The sequence below is a fragment of the Macrobrachium rosenbergii genome, chromosome 44 (assembly GCF_040412425.1).
Source record: "Macrobrachium rosenbergii isolate ZJJX-2024 chromosome 44, ASM4041242v1, whole genome shotgun sequence".
Lineage (NCBI taxonomy): Eukaryota > Metazoa > Arthropoda > Malacostraca > Decapoda > Palaemonidae > Macrobrachium > Macrobrachium rosenbergii.
The window spans coordinates 21,308,591-21,328,110 of NC_089784.1; the positions used below are offsets into that span (position 1 = coordinate 21,308,591).

At 33.0% G+C, this 19,520-nt stretch overlaps 1 protein-coding gene across 2 annotated transcripts in view; it reads left to right on the top strand.

Moving 5' to 3' along the window:
- Nucleotides 1–19,520, top strand: part of LOC136829392 (lachesin-like) — a 144,750-nt gene that overhangs the window by 79,120 nt on the left and 46,110 nt on the right. Inside the window, exons 6-11 of one of the 2 annotated variants that reach the window (XM_067087884.1) lie at nt 174–314; nt 2,277–2,523; nt 3,625–3,752; nt 5,129–5,360; nt 11,375–11,486; nt 15,711–19,469. In XM_067087884.1, coding sequence (XP_066943985.1) covers nt 174–314; nt 2,277–2,523; nt 3,625–3,752; nt 5,129–5,360; nt 11,375–11,472 — 846 coding nt within the window. In that variant the 3' untranslated portion in view covers nt 11,473–11,486; nt 15,711–19,469. Of the gene's footprint in view, nt 1–173; nt 315–2,276; nt 2,524–3,624; nt 3,753–5,128; nt 5,361–11,374; nt 11,487–15,710; nt 19,470–19,520 lie in introns of those variants that run through there. The other variant, XM_067087885.1, reaches the window with a different exon arrangement.

A 19,520-nucleotide genomic window follows, 5' to 3' on the forward strand; every position in this document is an offset into this window, starting at 1 on the left:
GTTTCTTTCCCAGATATGGAAAGGGATGAAATGCCACAGATCCCTGGCCTTAGTGCGGTTCCTTTTCAAATGTAACACGTTTATTTCTTTCTCGTTGATTATTTCTTTATATCCGATTCGTCATTTTGTTTGTTATTGTTTTTAATATGTTTGTTTATTTACTTTTACTGGAGGGGTCGAGTTTGACCTTCGAAAACATCGACCGACACGTCGAGGGCGTTTACATCTGCACGGCTGCCAACGGAATCGGGAACCCCTCTTCCACTACGATGACTGTTGAGGTCGAATATCCTCCAGAGATTATAGCTGAACAGGTAAGAAAAAATAAATAAACGAATAAATAAACAAATCAGTCAGTAAATAAATAAACAGAAATACAAAATGGAGGGGTGACTAACAGGGTAAAAAATTTAATTATAAAATTTCTTAAGTCAAATTATTGGCTTGGGAGGGGTCACGAATCCAGCCGTTAAGGAAATGAGTGATAATATTAGCAACATCTACAGATTTGTTTGTTTTTTGATAAATAATGTTTCTGTAATTGCCAAAGTGGCTGGATGTGGTTCAGACTACAGAGTATGCCACCACTGGCAACGGTCTTTTTTTTTTTTTTTCACCAACGATGATTCAGTATTTTTCAATATAGCTACGATATCTATGGCCGGATGTGACTGAGATTGTAGAGTATAACAATATACAGTATATAAGGGTATCTCTTTATTTGCATTTAAGTCAGACTGTAAGTGCATTTAAGAATCAGAAAAGGTCACCTCTCTACACTGTAAGCTGTGTAGTTCTTTCAAGTAACTTTCAAGGGAGGTTTTACCTTTAAGGTATCTTGGACAGCAATCTGTAGGCAGTACGGTCTCTTTCCTAGGTGCCTTAGGGCCTGATACGTTGGTTTCTGCCTTTTAATTTTCACTCGTTACATTTGGGACCTGGCCTCTTAGTTTTATAAATGCTATTCTGTGGTCTGATTTAATTACTTGATAATAATAGATATTTTTGCTACTTTTTTTCATTTTTACCAGTCCTCATTGGTAGGAATAATTAAATATCTATCGAAATTCCTGCAAAATCGCTTCTTCATCAAATGGCAACCAATAAATACCAGGAAAGGAAATATCACTTTCACTTTGTTTAAAACATTCGTCATTGCTTATGAAGATCAAACGTTATTATTATTGTCTATACCATCAACAGTATTATGGATGTCACACACCTTAATTTCTTACGGTAAGCAAATTGTCTCTTAAACAATGATTTCGCAACGCAGCATTTCATATTTTTCTTCTTCTTTCATCTTGTAAATCACTTCCTTGGTCAATCTGGTATTTCATTGTTGTCACTAAGCTATGCACTCACACTTGTTTACATTTGCTTACAAAACTGTTTGCTGGGTTTAAAAAGGGCGCTCTGTCGTCTATGGAAAATATGGTAATTTATTGATATTTGCTATTGGGTTTTTGCAGCTGGTCTCAGTATCCTTTGTTCCTTTCACATATGGAATAAGTTTTTTTTAATATAAAAGTTTTAAAATGTTTTCAGAAACAAATTCCAGAAAAAAATAAGTTATTGTCACATACAGGATGTTAATAAAATAAAATACATTTAGCGGAAGAATATCTACACAAACAGCTTTTTTTGATATAATGTTTAATCTTCAGTACATACTTTTATAAAGATCGACAGGCACGTGAAACGTATTACACATGTACATGCTGAAATATCCGGAACTATTTTTCTTCTCATTGTTACACCGTACAGTATTTCTCTAGATAACTGATAATACATATTATTAAAACAGACCTCATCAGTATAGAACCATCATACACTCTTTTCAAAAGATTTTTTTAAATTTTTAATTCTTCTGTATCTATTTCTATTACCTTCAATAGGCCTGCGAAACGCACTACATTTGTGCATACTGAAATATCCCGAATTATTTTTCTTATTGTTGTAACGTACTCCCTTTGCATTTCCCTTAGATAATTAATAATATATATCGTCAAAAAAGACCCATCAATGTAAAACCATTATAAAAACTTTTCACCAATTTTTTTGGGGGGGATATATTTTTAAATCTTCCGTATTTTATTTTTATTACCATCAATAGGACTGCGAAACGTATTGCACATATACATACTGAACTATCCCGAATTAGTTTTCTTCTCATTGTTATACCGTACTCCCTTTGCTTTTCTCTAGATAATTAATAATGCATATCATCAGAAAGGCCTCCTCAATACAGAACCATCAAAAACCCATTTCAACAGGCAACCTTACATACGGACGAAGGAGACGAGGCCAAGCTCCTGTGCATCGTCCACGGACGGCCGACTCCGACGGTAACCTGGATGAGAAACGGCAAACCTTTGAGCACCGACACTCACATTCAGGAACACGACGGCGCTCATCGGCACACACTCACGATCAGTAAAGTGACGATGGAAGACTTCGGGAACTATACTTGTTCTGCTTCGAACACGTTCGGCGAGGAAGCCCGGACCCTAAAGATAACAGGTCACTAGCTTCTTTGTCGTGTTGTTTCCAGTGACTGGAATGTTTTGTTTAAAGAATGTGGGTCATTATGAGTGGATGAGACACACATTATAAGTACACACACATACATATATATAAAAAAATATATATATATATATATATATATATTTATTTTATATATATATATATATATATATATATATATATATATATATATATATATATATATATATATATATATATATATATATATATGTGTGTGTGTGTGTGTGTATGTTGGTGTGTCTGTATGTGAGTAGTCGTGCATATACATATATATGTATATATGTATGTACGTGTGTTTTATGTATTAATTGTTATTAAGGAGTTTCGTTGCTTGCAGGTGTTCGTGTGGTCTTTGGAAAATAATGATATTATGATAAGGCGGTAAAACAAACTTCTGAAGTTGAATAATCCATAATCGTATTAAGAACGACATGTTGTAACTTTTGAAATAAACCCGGATTATGATAAAGAAGGTTTGCACAAAACCTATTTTGATCGTGCTTTTTCAGTGCCACTAATTAATAACATAATTAGCCTTAATGTTCATAATATTTATTATAAAAAATGGAATGTGAAAAATACTTGAGTAATTAAACATACTTTGAAAGTACTCGATTATTGTAATAAATTGTGGAATTTTACCTTTTAGGATGTTACTGTCACATTTCGTGTTGTTTCCTCCAGTATATTTCTACACTGTAAAGAAGGTTTAATTCAATTATGATCTCATATGTACTTGTCAGCAAGTCAATAACCTTTATTTTATTTCATCGCAAGATAACCTGGTCTAACTTCAATGTAAGGAAAAATTTATCATATTCATTATAAATACGTGAAAATCGCTCAGATCTGACATCGTTCCTATAGAATAATATGAGACGAGACACTAATAAAAAAAACGGCGAAATGAATAAATGACAGATAAAATAAAATATCCAAACGAACAGAAGATAAATGCAGGTCACAAAAACCACAAGAAATGCAAAATGAAAGAAAAAGCAAATCGAAAAGAAAAGGTGGAAAATGTGTCAGTCTGCAGGTTGTACCCTTTGTCTCTCATTCTGTATGTCTCTCCAGGGGTCCCCAAATCTCCTACAATCACCAGCAGCCCTGCCGGAGGGGAAAGATTTTCGTATACTGTCACCTGGGAAACAGAGAGCTATTCACCTGTCATCCAGTATCGTCTCTCCTACAGGAAATCACAGGTAACTTTGAACAGGGTTTTTCTTGGAGGGGGCAATTTTGAAGCTTCACATATATGTTGGGCCCTCATCTTTATACAATATTTTATTTACTGTTATCTTGGACCTCCATTTAATTTTATAATGAAGCCTTCACTGATATTCTGTCGGGCCTTTTTCTTCATATAATATTCTATTTACGGACACTTTGGATTTTAATTTTTTCCTATTATCATTCCTTCAATGATATATTGTTGGACCTTTATCTTTCTGGTATGTTGCATTTTTCAAAAAGTAATCTTGGTCTCCCAAGTTGTCAGCCTTCACTTAGTATGTCATGCTGGACTTTTCACGTTTTTTAACGTAACACTTACAGATAGAATATATCCGACTTTTTATTTTACATTTAAGTGTATTCATTGCTAATAACATATCGGACCCTTAATTTTTCCAATGTTGTATTTGGTGACAGGAATATCTTTGACATTTTAGCTCCTCCTTCAGATGCCTTCGCTAACGAAGACGCCATCTGCTTCTGTCTTCTGAGAAATGGCGACTAACTAAATTTGCAGACGCGACTCGTCCCGATATCAACTTTAAAGACATAAATCAATCACTGGGCAACGTACCTTCATGCACAATAACAAAAGCAACTCAATTATATTTCCATTACCTACGAACCAATTAAAGGGCAATGATCGTTCATTTAGATGCAACACCTTAATTACCTTATTGCGAGGGCAAAACAGAATAATTAATTCTGGTGTCATCTGTTCTACTTATCCAACTTTACGCTGCAGCGAAATGTGCAATTAGACTTTTCATGCGCTTGTCACGAACCTACTTTCTAAAAATGTTGATTAAGCCTATAAATATCTTCCTCTCTCAGTTCTAACTATGAATGAATGTGTGCAAGTTATATGCATGTGTCTAATTTTGATCGTGTCGTGTTGTAATGAGTCACTGTTTCATTTCCAAAGAACGAAAAATATAATGTTCCCTTTCTGAACGTCATCAGAATAATTGTTAAAAAATTTTTATGCAATTCGCAATTAATTAAAAGGAGGTGTAATATTCAGCAGTGTAAATCACTATGAATCATGCTTCATCGTATTGTCTATAAGATACAACAAATTAGAGAAAGAGAGAGAGAGAGAGAGAAAGAGAGAGAGAGAGAGAGAGAGAGAGAGAGAGAGAGAGAGAGAGTTAGCAGAGGGCCCAAGTGAATACTTAATACCTAATATTGATTTTCGCATTAGGATGCAACCAATTTCAGAGAAATATATACCGTCAAACCCTTTAAAACGCTTCCGAGCTATTTTTGTACAAGCGTAAAGCTTCACGCTCTGAACAGAATGTAAATAGTCACCTATCCTCTTCCCTCCACCCTTTCGCTACAGGAAAACCAGAACAACATTTTCCAGAAGAGGGTCTGGATTGACAGGTTGTACACGCCACCGACGGTGCCAGGCGCGCTCCAAATCCCCAAGTCGTCCATGGGTCCCATCCGTTCCATGAGCCACACTCTTCGGGATTTGGAGCCGGCAACAGACTATGAGATCTTCATCTCGACAGAAAACAAGTTTGGATGGTCTGAAAACTCCCTCATCTTCCACTTTCACACAAGGAAGGGTAAGTACTGTGTAAACTAACAAGTTTTCCTTGCACTATAATGTAATGTTTAGCCACAAATGCACAGCATGAACTTGTCTAAAGTTATGAGAAAATATTTCGTCGGTGAGATTTTTGGAGAGAGAGAGAGAGAGAGAGAGAGAGAGAGAGAGAGAGAGAGAGAGACAGAGAGAGACTCAGTTTTCACAATTTATGTTTTGTTTTTGCATGGTATATTGAAGCATATCTAATCAATCCTTGATTGGTTCTTATCATGTTGTACATTAAAGTTATACTAATGATTATTCCCTTCATAGAAACTTCACAAATTTCGATCATTTTACATCGGTTATATGTTTTTCGCATAATGAATCCTTTCAATTGATTATTTAAAGGTTCAAACTGCATTTGATTTTTTTCAAAATGTTCTCATTAACACAATTTCTACTGTGACTTCCCCACCTGGGTCTTTAAAAAGGGATTTCTATGTCATTTTTTTAGTTCCGAGGAGAATACATACAAAATTTTCTCCACAAGTGTCCATAAGGATTTTAAATAAGCATCAGCTCATGATGCTAAAACCATACCCTATGAAACTGAGGCCAAATATTTGCCATTTATAAACACTCCTCCATCGCTAACTCGTGTATTGATTATTTCTACCATCTTTTCGACGAGTCAAGGAAGTGGGTCAAAAATATTTCATCTCCCCTTTTCCATCTTTTTCATGCCTCTTTAAATGAACATCTTTTTACATCTCCCTTTCGTATGTGTAAACGGCGTATGTGCTGAGAGAATGTCCAAAATCCTGATCTTGTATAATGCCGACGTTTCATTTTCGAAATGGTTAACAAAGAATTGCTTCGCGAAAAAGGGAAAGTGAAGTGATGTTCCTGCTTTTATGTCTCCTCGTTCGTGAACAGCTCGCTCTCCTGGTCACGATGCTATGTTATTCGACATTCTGTTTGTTTGATTTTTCGCCTCAGAAACTTTGATACTCTGGTCATTCTAACTTTGCATCTCTTAAGTCACCTTTTATCCTTTGTGTTGCCTACTAATGAGATCCTCAAACATCTCACTTTCCTAAAACTAAGTCTATATGCACGCTTGTGGACAGTTATAACGGATAATAGGGTAATTTTCATATCTATATACAAAAAACCGTAAATGGACATGAATCTATTGATATCATTGGTGTTTAATAAATATGAAGATGATATATTTCCAATCCCAAATAATTCATAGGATATTTTATCCATTTTATATTACTAGTGCTAAATAATTCCTAGGAAATCTTATTCCCTTATATTTTCAATGCCGAATAATTCGTCAGAAATCTTATTTTTTATATTTTCAATGTCAAATAATTCGTAGGAAATCTTATTTTCAATATTTTCAGCGCCAAATAATTCGTAGGAAATTTTTTTTAATATCTTCAGTGCCAAATAATTCGTAGGAAATCTCATTTTTGTATATACTGTCGAAGACAAATAATTCGCAGGAAGCCTTATTTCTTTATATTCCCGATGCCAAATAATTCGTGAGAAGCCTTAATTTTTTTTTTAAATTTCTATTACCAAATAATCCGTGGGAAATTTTATTTTTGACAAATATGTTAAAACGTTCCTAAAACATTTTATATATACACACTGCAAATATAAATGAACTCTTAAATTAAAGGCCCATAAAAAATAGCACATCCTTCACCAGCTAAAAAACATACTACTTTCTTTTTCATTGTATCCTCCGTTAATCTAGAAATATTTTATCAACACAGACTTTTTCAGTGATTTGAGTATATTTAACCGGAACCATTTAAAAAGTTAAAAGACCACCGTGATTTTAATGGATGATGATGAAGAGCTCTAGCCTGGAAAATATTTTCCTAACGATCTTTTAGAATTTCCAGGCAGACTAGGCCCAGCGCTTTGTGATTTAATGCTGTCATTGTGATTTTTTTCTGCCAACATACCTTATTGGAACTGAATATTGTTTTAAAAAATGTGACCATTAAAATTCTTGAAATAATCTACATATAGCTTTCATTTCTACTAACTGTAACGTATTCAAACATTCTTCTTCCTCGGACTTTTCATTCACTGTGCCTAGTTCCTAATTTTAATCACCATTAAGGCTTCTCTATATGACTTTAATTTCTACCGACTGTGATGTATTAAAACATTTTTACACAAAATGCTTGGTTCCTAATTTGAACCATCAGTATGACTCCTGCAAGATACAATATACTTTGTACCTTACCAGTGGCAAAACTTTGGGCAATCGCTTCTCGTCACTTCTCAGGCATTTAGCAGGTTCAGTCAATAGGCTCTGTTGACAGTCTTACTGTCATGGTATTCATCATTCGTATTTTTCTGTATGAATTCTTTTGCCTGTCTTTTCCTACACCTTTTTTTGGATATTACCTTTTCTTTCATGAATAATAATTTGCTGATTCGCTACCGGATGGTCATAGTTTTTCGTCTATATGACTCAATGTTTCACCAGATTATTCTTCTGGTACCAACGCACACTGAGGCACACACACATGCACAGACGTATTTTATATATATATATATATATATATATATATATATATATATATATATATATATATATATATATATATGTATATATATATATGCATATTTATATATATGTGTGTGTGTATAGATGATTATATATATATATATATATATATAATATATATATATATATATATATATATATATATATATATATATATATATATATATATATATATATATATATATATATATATATATATATATATATATATATATATGTGTGTGTGTATATATATATGTGAGTGTGTGAGAGCATTCCTTGAAATTATACTTTTCTGATGAAATGCTTTCGGATAAAAGTCCTATGTAAATAACTTTTTGATGTATAATTCATGTTCTTTTTACTGGTAGCAACGGTAGAGAGGAATAGACAGGATCCGTAAAATATTGATTTCCTCCTATTGTTTTTCTTTTGGAAATAAAGGGAACAATGGAATGAGAACTGGAACTCCTTAATTAATTAGACCGTCTTTTAATTACGAATTCTCTCCCTTTCTCCCTTAATTAGACATCCATAATGAAAAAATCAAATCAAGCCTTTGCAAAATTTCATATTCTTTTCCCTTCAGTAATGTATAACGGAATATTCAAGGAATTGTCATTTGCGTATGTGAAATCATCTCGAGATTTTGAGTGTCTTGCTATTATTATTATGCGTATTTGGTAACCTTCTAGGTAACCTACTTTCTTGCTAACAGTCTCGTACGATTACTTATAGTGTCACCTATATTGCAAATATATATGATAGTTGCTGCTACTGCTGGGTGTGATATGGTTACACCAACAGTGACAAAACTCTGTAACTTTAAATATAAACTGTCTTCATAACCTGGCTGTCCTGAATAATACATCTTATATATATATATATATATATATATATATATATATATATATATATATATATATATATATATATATATATACATATACAGATATGTGATTGTGATGTGATTGCAATTATGCGGTTTCAACTAAGCTTATACCACCTGTTCAAATATCGGCACTCAAAAGAATTTCTGTATTTTCATCTTTACCATTACGTCCATTCTCTCGCCGCTTGCAAGGACAGATGCTTCGGGACTTTGTCGTTCAGTAGTTGATGATAGAATCCCTAATTCATTAAGTGACTGAGTGTCTTCCAAGGATAATTACTTATCATAGATTAAATCATATCTCGGTTTGATTAAAATCGTTGTGTTAAGTTTTTAAATTTAAATGTACAGCTAAACCTGTACACAAACTTACAGGCACACATACATTATATACATATACATACACATGCATACATATATATACACACACACACACACACACACACACATATATATATATATATATATATATATATATATATATATATATATATATATATATATATATATATATATATATATATATATATATATATATATATATATATATATATATATATATATATATAATGTATGCGTTTGTAAGTTTGTGTACAGGTTTAGCTTTAGATTTAAGTTTAAAAACTCAACACAACGATTTTAATCAAAACGAGATATAATTTAATTTATAATAAATAATTATTCTTGGAAGACAATCATTCACTTGATGAATTAGAGATTCTATCATCAACTACTGAACGACAAAGACCCAAAGCATCTCTTCAAGCAAGCGGCGAGAGAGTGGACGTGACGTTAAAGATGAAAATACAGAAATACTTTTGAGTGCCGATATTTAAACAGGTGGTATAAAACCGCATAATTGCAATCACCTCACAAAACTATTTCTACCTTCTCCTCCAAGTTTGCTGACAGAAAAGTCCTCCAACTTAGAACTTTAAATCCAGACAGGGCACAATTTAAATGAAAACTCACCTTACCAGACGAGCTGAAATCCTCACCAGGTATTACAACAAGTCCTTCGCAATACCTATTTTTAATAACTCGAAGAAGGAACTGCTGTATTAAGTGTTCTTCCATGGGGGAAAGTTTGGTTCTTGAATGTCTGTAAAAGAAAAATGTGAAGGTTGTTGGAATTGTTTGTAAAGTCTGTGCTAAGCAAGGACGTTTGGAAGGGTCAGAAATGTAAAGAAATAACACTCGCATTGTGTAAGGTTGGTGGATGGAGAAACTGTGCAATAAGAGCAAGAGAGATGTTGTAATGATGGAAATAAAAAGAAAACATACATATGAAACCTGAGTTAGTCAAATGGCGTTAGTAGCTTTATGTCTGCTCACTGAGGACTCCCGGTTTTAAAATAAGGTGAATTATGAAATATAATAATAATGAACCTGGGGAAGATAATGAACATGACAGTGTTAATAACGGTAACATTCACAGTCATTATAACAACAATTGCTAGAAGTTTCAGATGACACTGGAGGCAGCGGATTAGCACATGTTTAAGAGGCAAAAGAATTAAGATTCCTTATGCTATTTCGAAATTAAACTCCCCTTATACTTCTCATTCTCATTAAACACACATAATCCATTCGGACGATGCAGATGACACACCACTCTGGATAAAGATGTAAAAAGAAGAGGGTCAGTAAACAAAGAAATATAGGAGCAAATTCATTTCAGTTTCTACTGAATGTTCTCAGTCGATCTGTTGTATGTATATAATCGACATCTCTGCATTCTCAGCGTCAACAACTTTCTTCCTTAATCACCACGACCATCAATACAATAAAGTGCTCTTTCAAGAAACTCCAATTTGTGAACGAAAATTTACTACCGGCAGAGATCCTTTTTTCCAATATCCAAAAAGGGAAGGTGGTTCCAACGTAAAATAAGTTTCCATGGAAACGCCAATACCTTTAGATTTCGAGATTAGATACTGATAGCCAAAGCTTATTCAGTTTTCATGAAATGGGAAAATGAGTGCATACAGTATGTTTGTAACAAATCCTGCAGTAATACCTATAATCATTAAATAACCATCTAATGACAGTGTCTACAGTTAATGAGTACAATGTTAACGTAGAGTTAGTATGGCAAATATGATAGAATTTTCTGTTTACTTTTTCACTACGAGGATTTAGAGTGAATCTTTTGTCAATGCAACTACGCAGCCAAACTTCGTCTAACTTTTCGCCGCTTACTTGGTTTTGGTCTCGTTTCACATGAACACTTTATGCAAATTACTATGCAATATATGCAAGGAAACGAAAATAATTTTTTTTATAATTATTACATGGGTCCAGAGAAAGGCTAAGGTGGAACTTATAAAGCTTATGTACGGAGGCCGTTAAAACTGTATCATATACAATGAGATTTTTGACATTCTTTCCTTTTATTTTTCATGTGTAGACAAATTAATGCATTTCAGGAAATGCCTCCACAAAGTGGCTACACAAAAGATATCTTAAGATTTTGGAAAATGGTTAAAATACCTTGTTTTCGAAATGAAAAAGAATGAGTTTAAATAAGCATAAGTTCAAATATCAATTAATTTTTCTTTTGTAACATATTTTACAGAACATGCCATTGGCCAGTCAGCAAGTGGGTGCCATGTAAACACTCCCGACGCAATACTGATGATGACTTCTTTATGGGCGTTCAGTCGTTTGTCATAGGCTATGATAGACAGGTAAGCTACCGAAATGAAGCAGTGTTTTCGTTTTACCAGTAATATTGAAGCATAGGCTTAAGACTGACATCTATTTTCACCATAATTTCTACAGCTTAATGGTTAGAATCACCACCTTAATTTCTACAACTTAATAGTCAGAATCACCACCTTAATTTCTACAACTTAATGGTTAGAACACCATCTTAATTTCTACAACTTGATGGTTATAATCACCACCTTAATTTCTACAACTTAATGGTTAGAATCACCACCTTAATTTCTACAACTTGATGGTGAGAATCAACACCTTAATTTCTACAACTTAATGGTTAGAATCACCACCTTAATTTCTACAACTTGATGGTTAGAATCAACACCTTAATTTCTACAGCTTAATGGTTAGACTCACCAGCTTAATTCCTACAGCTTAATGGTTAGAATCACCACCTTAATTTCTACAGCTTAATGGTTACAATCACTACCTTAACTTCTACAACTTAATGGTTAGAATCACCTATAGTTAGAATCACCACCTTAATTTCTACAACTTAATGGTTAGAATCACCACCTTAGTTTCTACAACTTAATGGTTAGAATCACTACCTTAATTTCTACAACTTAGTGGTTAGAATCACCAGCTTAATTTCTACAACTTAATGGTTAGAATCACCTATAGTTAGAATCATCACCTTAATTTCTACAACTCATGGTTATAATAACCACCTTAAGCTTTCACATTTAGCCGGTAAAGAGGCTCTTTCTCCTTCCTTAAAATGGAACTCTACTCTCATTACTGGGATCTCTCTCTCTCTCTCTCTCTCTCTCTCTCTCTCTCTTCTCTCTCTCTCTCTCTCTTTCTCTTTTTCGCTTGGCAATAAACAAATACAAAAATACAATCACAATTATTCCTTATACTCTTGATATGACGTGAGTTAAACCCGTTGCTTGTACTGCACCCTTCGGGCACTTCCAAAATAATCACTTTTGCCCTCTCTGTCCTGAACACAATGACATAGCATTTCATTTCCACAGAGTAGCAGAACATCAACCACTTTCTCATGATACATTACCAATATGAAGATTTCTTGTCTTTATTATCATAGTTACTTATACTGAAGTCTCTATAATTATATGGTTATTCACACGAAATTATATATATATATATATATATATATATATATATATATATATATATATATATATATATATATGTGTGTGTGTGTGTTTAGTATGGTTGAACATCTCGTCTTCCACTTCAGTAAACGTATCTATGCAGTAAAATGCATGAGTTCATATATATATACATATATATATAGATAATAAATATATAATATATATAAATATATATATTATATATATATTTGTATATATATATATACACTATTTTTCCATGACAGTCATTATTTTAGTTCATCTCATCACACTTAGTAGCCAAACTCTCGCTGCTTTTTTTGTATGAGTTAAACCAAGATAAAAATTGATAATACAAAAACTCAGGCTGCTCTTGCCTCATGCATGATAGTTATCCATTAGGTATGAAAATAATAATAATATTAGAAAAAAAAACAAGAAAAAACCCTATAATGTTACGTTTTCTGGTCTCAGTGGATGCGTGATTTCGTATTCTGAATGCACCCTAACACCAGCAAGACCTAGCGTAAAGGTTGACAATATGAGATGGTCTTCTTAATTATTCCGCGGAGATTTCAGAGCAGTCCTTCTCTCTCTCTCTTGCCTCTTCCACAGTTACTCAAAGGGTGACTTTACCTGTCATTCTGAAATGGCAGCGTTCCTCGTATTGTTGATACCTGCAAATGGAAAGCGTATTAAGTACAGAACAATTACAAAGAATATTATTGACCACAAAGTGATTGAATATCAATCAGGTGTGTTCATAGAAAGAATGACATAGGATTGAGAGGGGAAAGAATATGACATACATATACACACACACATATATATAGATATTATATATATATATATATATATATATATATATATATATATATACATATATATATATATATATATATATGTATATATACATATATATGTATATATATATTTACACATATTTTCTAAGTTCATAAATTGGGAATTTCTTTAAAAGGCTTTAATATATATATATAATAATATATATATATATATATATATATATATATATATATATATATATATATATATATATATATATATATATATATATGTATGTATATATATGTAAATATACATTATATATTATATGTATATATAATATATGCACAACACTTTTCTACCTCAGTTCTATATATATATATATATATATATATATATACTGGCGACCTCCAGAAGATGCCTTATATTTGCTTTGTCTTTAGTAGTTTCATTACTTTAAATTATGCCAATCAGTTGTCTTATCCACTAATGTGAATTATATAGAACCTGTGAGGCAGTAATAATTAATTTTTCATAACCTAGAGATAAGAAAAGCATGGCCTAAAGAAATTCCCCATTTTATGAACTTAGAAAATTCAAACTTTTTAAATGCTGAAAGATTGACTGGACTTATGATAGAAGAGTTGTAAAAGGAGACTGCATTGTTCAAGAGTGCATTCTTCCGATCAGAAAGAACTGTTGTGGAGTATAATTTCATCATTGATAAGTCCTAAAGAAGTAGTTGTTGGGGAGTGACCGATCCAGTTATATAAAATATATATATATATATATATATATATATATATATATATATATATATATATATATATATATATATTTACATATATTTACATATATTTATATATATATATATATATATATATATATATATATATATATATATATATATATATATATATATATATATATATATATATATATATATATATATATATATATATATATATATATATATTGTACATATATGCAAACAATAAGCTACAAATTTTGTTTAATATCCAGTTCGCGCTATTTCGGGATTATAAGTGATAAATGTACCTAAGTAACTCGAACATTGGACGGTACGAGTACGGCAGAGTGGGTATTATCTTATATATCTCTTGATAGTCCAATGGTCTTGAACGTCGACCGGAAGTCGTTGGTTCGTACTGTTGAGGGTTCGAGTCACTTGGGTACCAAACCATTTATCACTTATAATTCCCCATAGGTGATATTCCCGAAGTAGCGGTAACTGGATATTAAACGGCATTTGCAGTTCAATGTTTGTAGACAAAATGTCACGGTGATGTGATAAAAATTCATTTATACACACACATATATATACATATATAGATAGATAGAGAGATAGATAGATATAGATATAATTTAAACGGGAGATATAAAATCTTAGAAATAAAAAAGCTTATGTATGAAATATTTATAGATAGTGGGAACAGTCCAGGCGGAAGCATTCCGCCCAACGTTGTTAGGTACATTTAGAAAACATGGTGACCCCAAGGAACACAGAATACAAAATTCATGCAAGAGAAGAAAGTCGTTTGATGTCGGCATTGTAAAGAAATCTTGGGATGACAAGAGACGCCGAGAGAAAGGTGATGGCCGATGCAAAGGGTCAATTTATATTTGAAAGGAGTCTTAAAAACTTTTCAGACCACTTCGAAACCCGACGTGGAAAAGGGCCATTAAACTTGTCAAGTGACAAAGTTGCGATCATACTTCGTGTTTGATGGTGATTCTTATGACGATAAATTCGGTTCTGTAATAGGCAATCTTTCCATCATTGTTTTGACCCACCTGAAATAATCATAATTATTCTAAATCAGACTAAAGACATGACGTTTGTGATGCATTGCTAATGATCCTTTGACTTTCTTGAAATCCATTTGCTTTAGACTTTCCCACATGTGCTTCCAAATAATAAACATTTGATTCTCGAATAAGATGGAAATTTATCTCTCTCTCTCTCTCTCTCTCTCGGATTATTTGCTTCTCGTTGTTGTTCCAAGGAAAATGTTTAGAAAATATTTTGTCAATAGCTATCAAGACTTTATATTGTATGAAATCAAGAGTTTCGAACAATATGTACAAATATTTTGTCCAGTGAATGTAGTGCAAAACGCTTGAATAGTAAACGCAGTCCGGTTTTAATCACCGTTTATTTTCAATCCTTTATTTTATTTTGCTTGTTTCTTCTGTGTGAACCTCTTTACATTCAACTATATATCTCATTTAGTAAATGGTGTACATAAATAATAGGTGATGCCAACTGTGTAAACATGCTAATATTTTGTCTCTGTTTTCTTTCAGTTATACCAAACTGCAACATGTGCTAAGAACAAATTCCACAGTAACGGTGTCTTACAATAAGCCATTTAATATCTCTGTCAGGTGGTCATCGTGAGGAAGTTTCCACAAGACTGGTGAAAGAGGGAATGAAGGAGGGGTCTGTAGGGAAAGAATGCACAGATATTGGTGGCAGTATCTCTGGACTGATATAAAATACCAAAGATAATCCTCGATTTCTTAACGATTTGATAAAGAAAAGCCCTTCCTGTTTTATGTACCCCAATCACTCTTCTTCATTATGCCTTTTCTTGAAGAACAAGATTTCATTGTTTGGAGTACCTAAGTGATACCTGTGTTATATATAAACAAAAATGTCTCTTCGTCTAATTTGCATTTTAATTGCTGGTACTGATAGGACGAACCTCCTCCTTGGGGTTTTGAACAGCTGACGACTGAGACAGTAGGCTAGCACTATCATCCACTCAGCTGTGTACGGCCCAACAAAAGACAGACCAGACATGTTACTATAAATACTTGAAATTATAACAGGCTTACTGTACACACACACACACACACACACACACACACACACACACACACATATATATATATATATATATATATATATATATATATATATATATATATATATATATATATATATATATATATATATATATATATATATATATATATATATATATATATATATATATATATATATATATAATGTGAGCAGACATATTCAATTTTCCCCAAAGTAGTTTAAGATGATGCTTCCATTGCAAGCAAGCTATCTTGCTAGAAACAGATATTTTGGCCAAGAAAATGACACTAATAACTACTGGATGTGTGAGGAGGAAGTAAATTTAGAAATAAGTAAATGGAAGTAAATGGGCCCTCTACAGCATATACATCGTTCATTTACATGTCGGTTCTCTGTGGCTGAGTGGATAGTGTTACCCTGGTGCGTCACCGGTAGCCGGTTTAAATTTCCATGATGGAGTTTCGTCTAATCACCTAATTGCAGGCCAGAGTGCCTGACTATTGTTTTTATTAAGCCCGTTATTACAGTGACATATCTTCAGTAAGTAAAAATGCCAGAAACTTAGACCAAGAATTCATGGAGCTATGAAAGGGCTCCATTATAGTAGGTCATGACTGTAAGGAAATTATAAGTACCAAATATATATATTATATATATAAATGGAAATCTCTGTACTGAATTCCACCTAGAGTTATGGTAGATATATTTTTTCCAAATATATTTGTCGTAGATTTTAATATACAATAGAATTGCAACTCTGTATATGCTAAGCCTATTGATGAAGCGTAATTGATGTGTGAAGAAATGAAGTTAAGCTAATGAAAACTCCAAGATATTCGTAGCTAAGTGAATCAATAAAAAGCCTTAAAACATTCCTGTTGTCCCCGGGCGTTTCCCTGAAAGACAAGAAACACTGCAACACTGATGTGAATATGAGAATTTTCATTTGCAGTAGTTTGATTGGCTAGAATCCCATCTCCGCTCGTTTCATAGAACCCTATGTGCTAAGCAACATCCTTTCCCTATAGTAATCGCCATTCGTCATGATTTCACTTGCATTGGAGGGATCCCCTTTGTGAACCGCTTTTTCTATGTATATAATAAACCCGGATGATTTAATAACTCATTCACTTTGTGTATCTTTACTGTATGCTGTCTTCTATTTATCATATTTAGGTCATTAAAATTGCTTTGTTGTTGAGTGCCTCGGGTGGGGTGGGGGAAGGGGTGGAATGGAGGGAATTACAGTGAGGTAATTTGGTAATTTGAAAGTGCAATCGTGGCTCTTGTTGCACGAGCGAGAAACAACATATATCCTGCGTGCTGCATTGGTGGCTATTAATCTTAACTCAGGGGATATCACAAGATTAAATTCCATTTCCTTAAATGAGAGCAATTTGGTGGGTGGTGCAGGATAAAGACACTGATGAAACTGTTCAAGAATTTAAAGGTTCATTAATTGAAATGCTAGCATCTGCGCACACCTGAGAGAGATGTCAGCTTATATCCACATTCACTGCATATACAGATACATACATGCGCTAATATATACATACACTGACACACGTACACACTTATACACTCATGTGTATAAATTTACTTATGCCTGGGAGTTATGCATATTCCTATGCCCACGTTTTGGTGTGCAGAAGTATGCATATTTACACTGACAAATAAATGTATCTTCAGTTGTATTCCACTGTAATTACGCGTGTGAACTTACATGTTTGGGTGTACTCCTAATGCCTATGGAATGTCTACCAACAAATTGGTTCTACATAAGGATAATTTAACACATTCATCTTAATACAGATAACATTCAATTCACACGGATACGTATGCGCATACTGATGTATACATATACATCTTATTTGGTAAGGAAAGGTTAACAAATTTGTATTGCTGTATATAATTATGTTTGTGTATCCATGTATCAACATACCACGCTATCTCCTAAATTAAGTGTAAACATTGATGTGCCACATTCAATCACAAAAAATATACCAGTGCTATGAGCAAAGTCTATTGTACCTACAATAATTCTCACTGTATTTTTTATAAAAGAATGTGCATGAAGTCTAAATAAATAAAACGTTTTTAGATCTTACTTAGACGTAACTCTGAAAATGTTTGCAAATAAGGACCTTAAAGTAATTAGTGTTTTTATGAGTTGAATGTATTTGTCACTCTGATAAAATAATTATGTCAAGTTAGCCCATTTTCCATTCATAGTAAACGTTGTCTTTAAAAACAAAATGACGTTAAGTGTCACCTAAAAGCACATATATTAAAGATTTATTCATTAAAAAACATCGATATATAAACCTTAAAGATGCAAACAGACGTAAACATGAACAGGAGGTGTTTACTCATACATTTACTCACATACATTTTTACACCCCTGCAACGTAAATACAAATCATATGCATACTTCAAATGCTTTTAAACACATAAATGTGTTTATAATAAATACCAGTGATCTAGATACGAAGTCATAACCGTCTGAAGCCATCTGTCAATCAAGAATTTCATGGTAAGAGCTGTAATGTTATTGAAATTCAGTTTGTATATGAACAAAGGAATGTTATGACGATGACCTACCTTCGTGCGATAAGTGTGAAATAATGTGCCATTTTCATTTGAGATGACTCTGTTCCCCTTACTTAACCTTTCCAGGTGCAAACGTATTAATGTGGAGCCATGGGACCTTCACATCCAGTGTTTGAAATAACTAACAAAAGCTGCGTGTTCTAATGGTCTGCATTTCTCAGTGTCATTCAAGTAACCAGAGCTTCTTCATGTATATGTATATACCCAAGAGCTTTTCACATGGTCCTAATGAGTGGTTGTGTGTGTATATTACTTGATTCCTTCGTTATTTCCGTTTATTCTCGTTCCCTCTTATCTTTATTATATTTGTTCTATTTCTGCATATGACAGAGAGCAGTGGCAAGAGCTGTCGAGGTCCTATGATCCAATCCTTCCGCATTCCTCGCTCTTCATTAGTGTCTGTTTATTTCGTATTCCCGCTTGAGAATACCAGGGACAAAATGTTCGATGTATATATACATTATTTAAGAGAATGAGCGATCGGCATTGTGAGCCGGTCACGAGTGACTGTTTGTATGCGTGTGTAACTGCTTTGTTCCAAGCTTGCTGTCAGTTTTTCGATGTGGCCATTTTCCATTAAAACATTTTGTACATTATTGTAGTAAAGTTCATTACATTTACAATATATATATCTTATTTTCTTACCCTGTAGTTCACATTACATTTATATATAA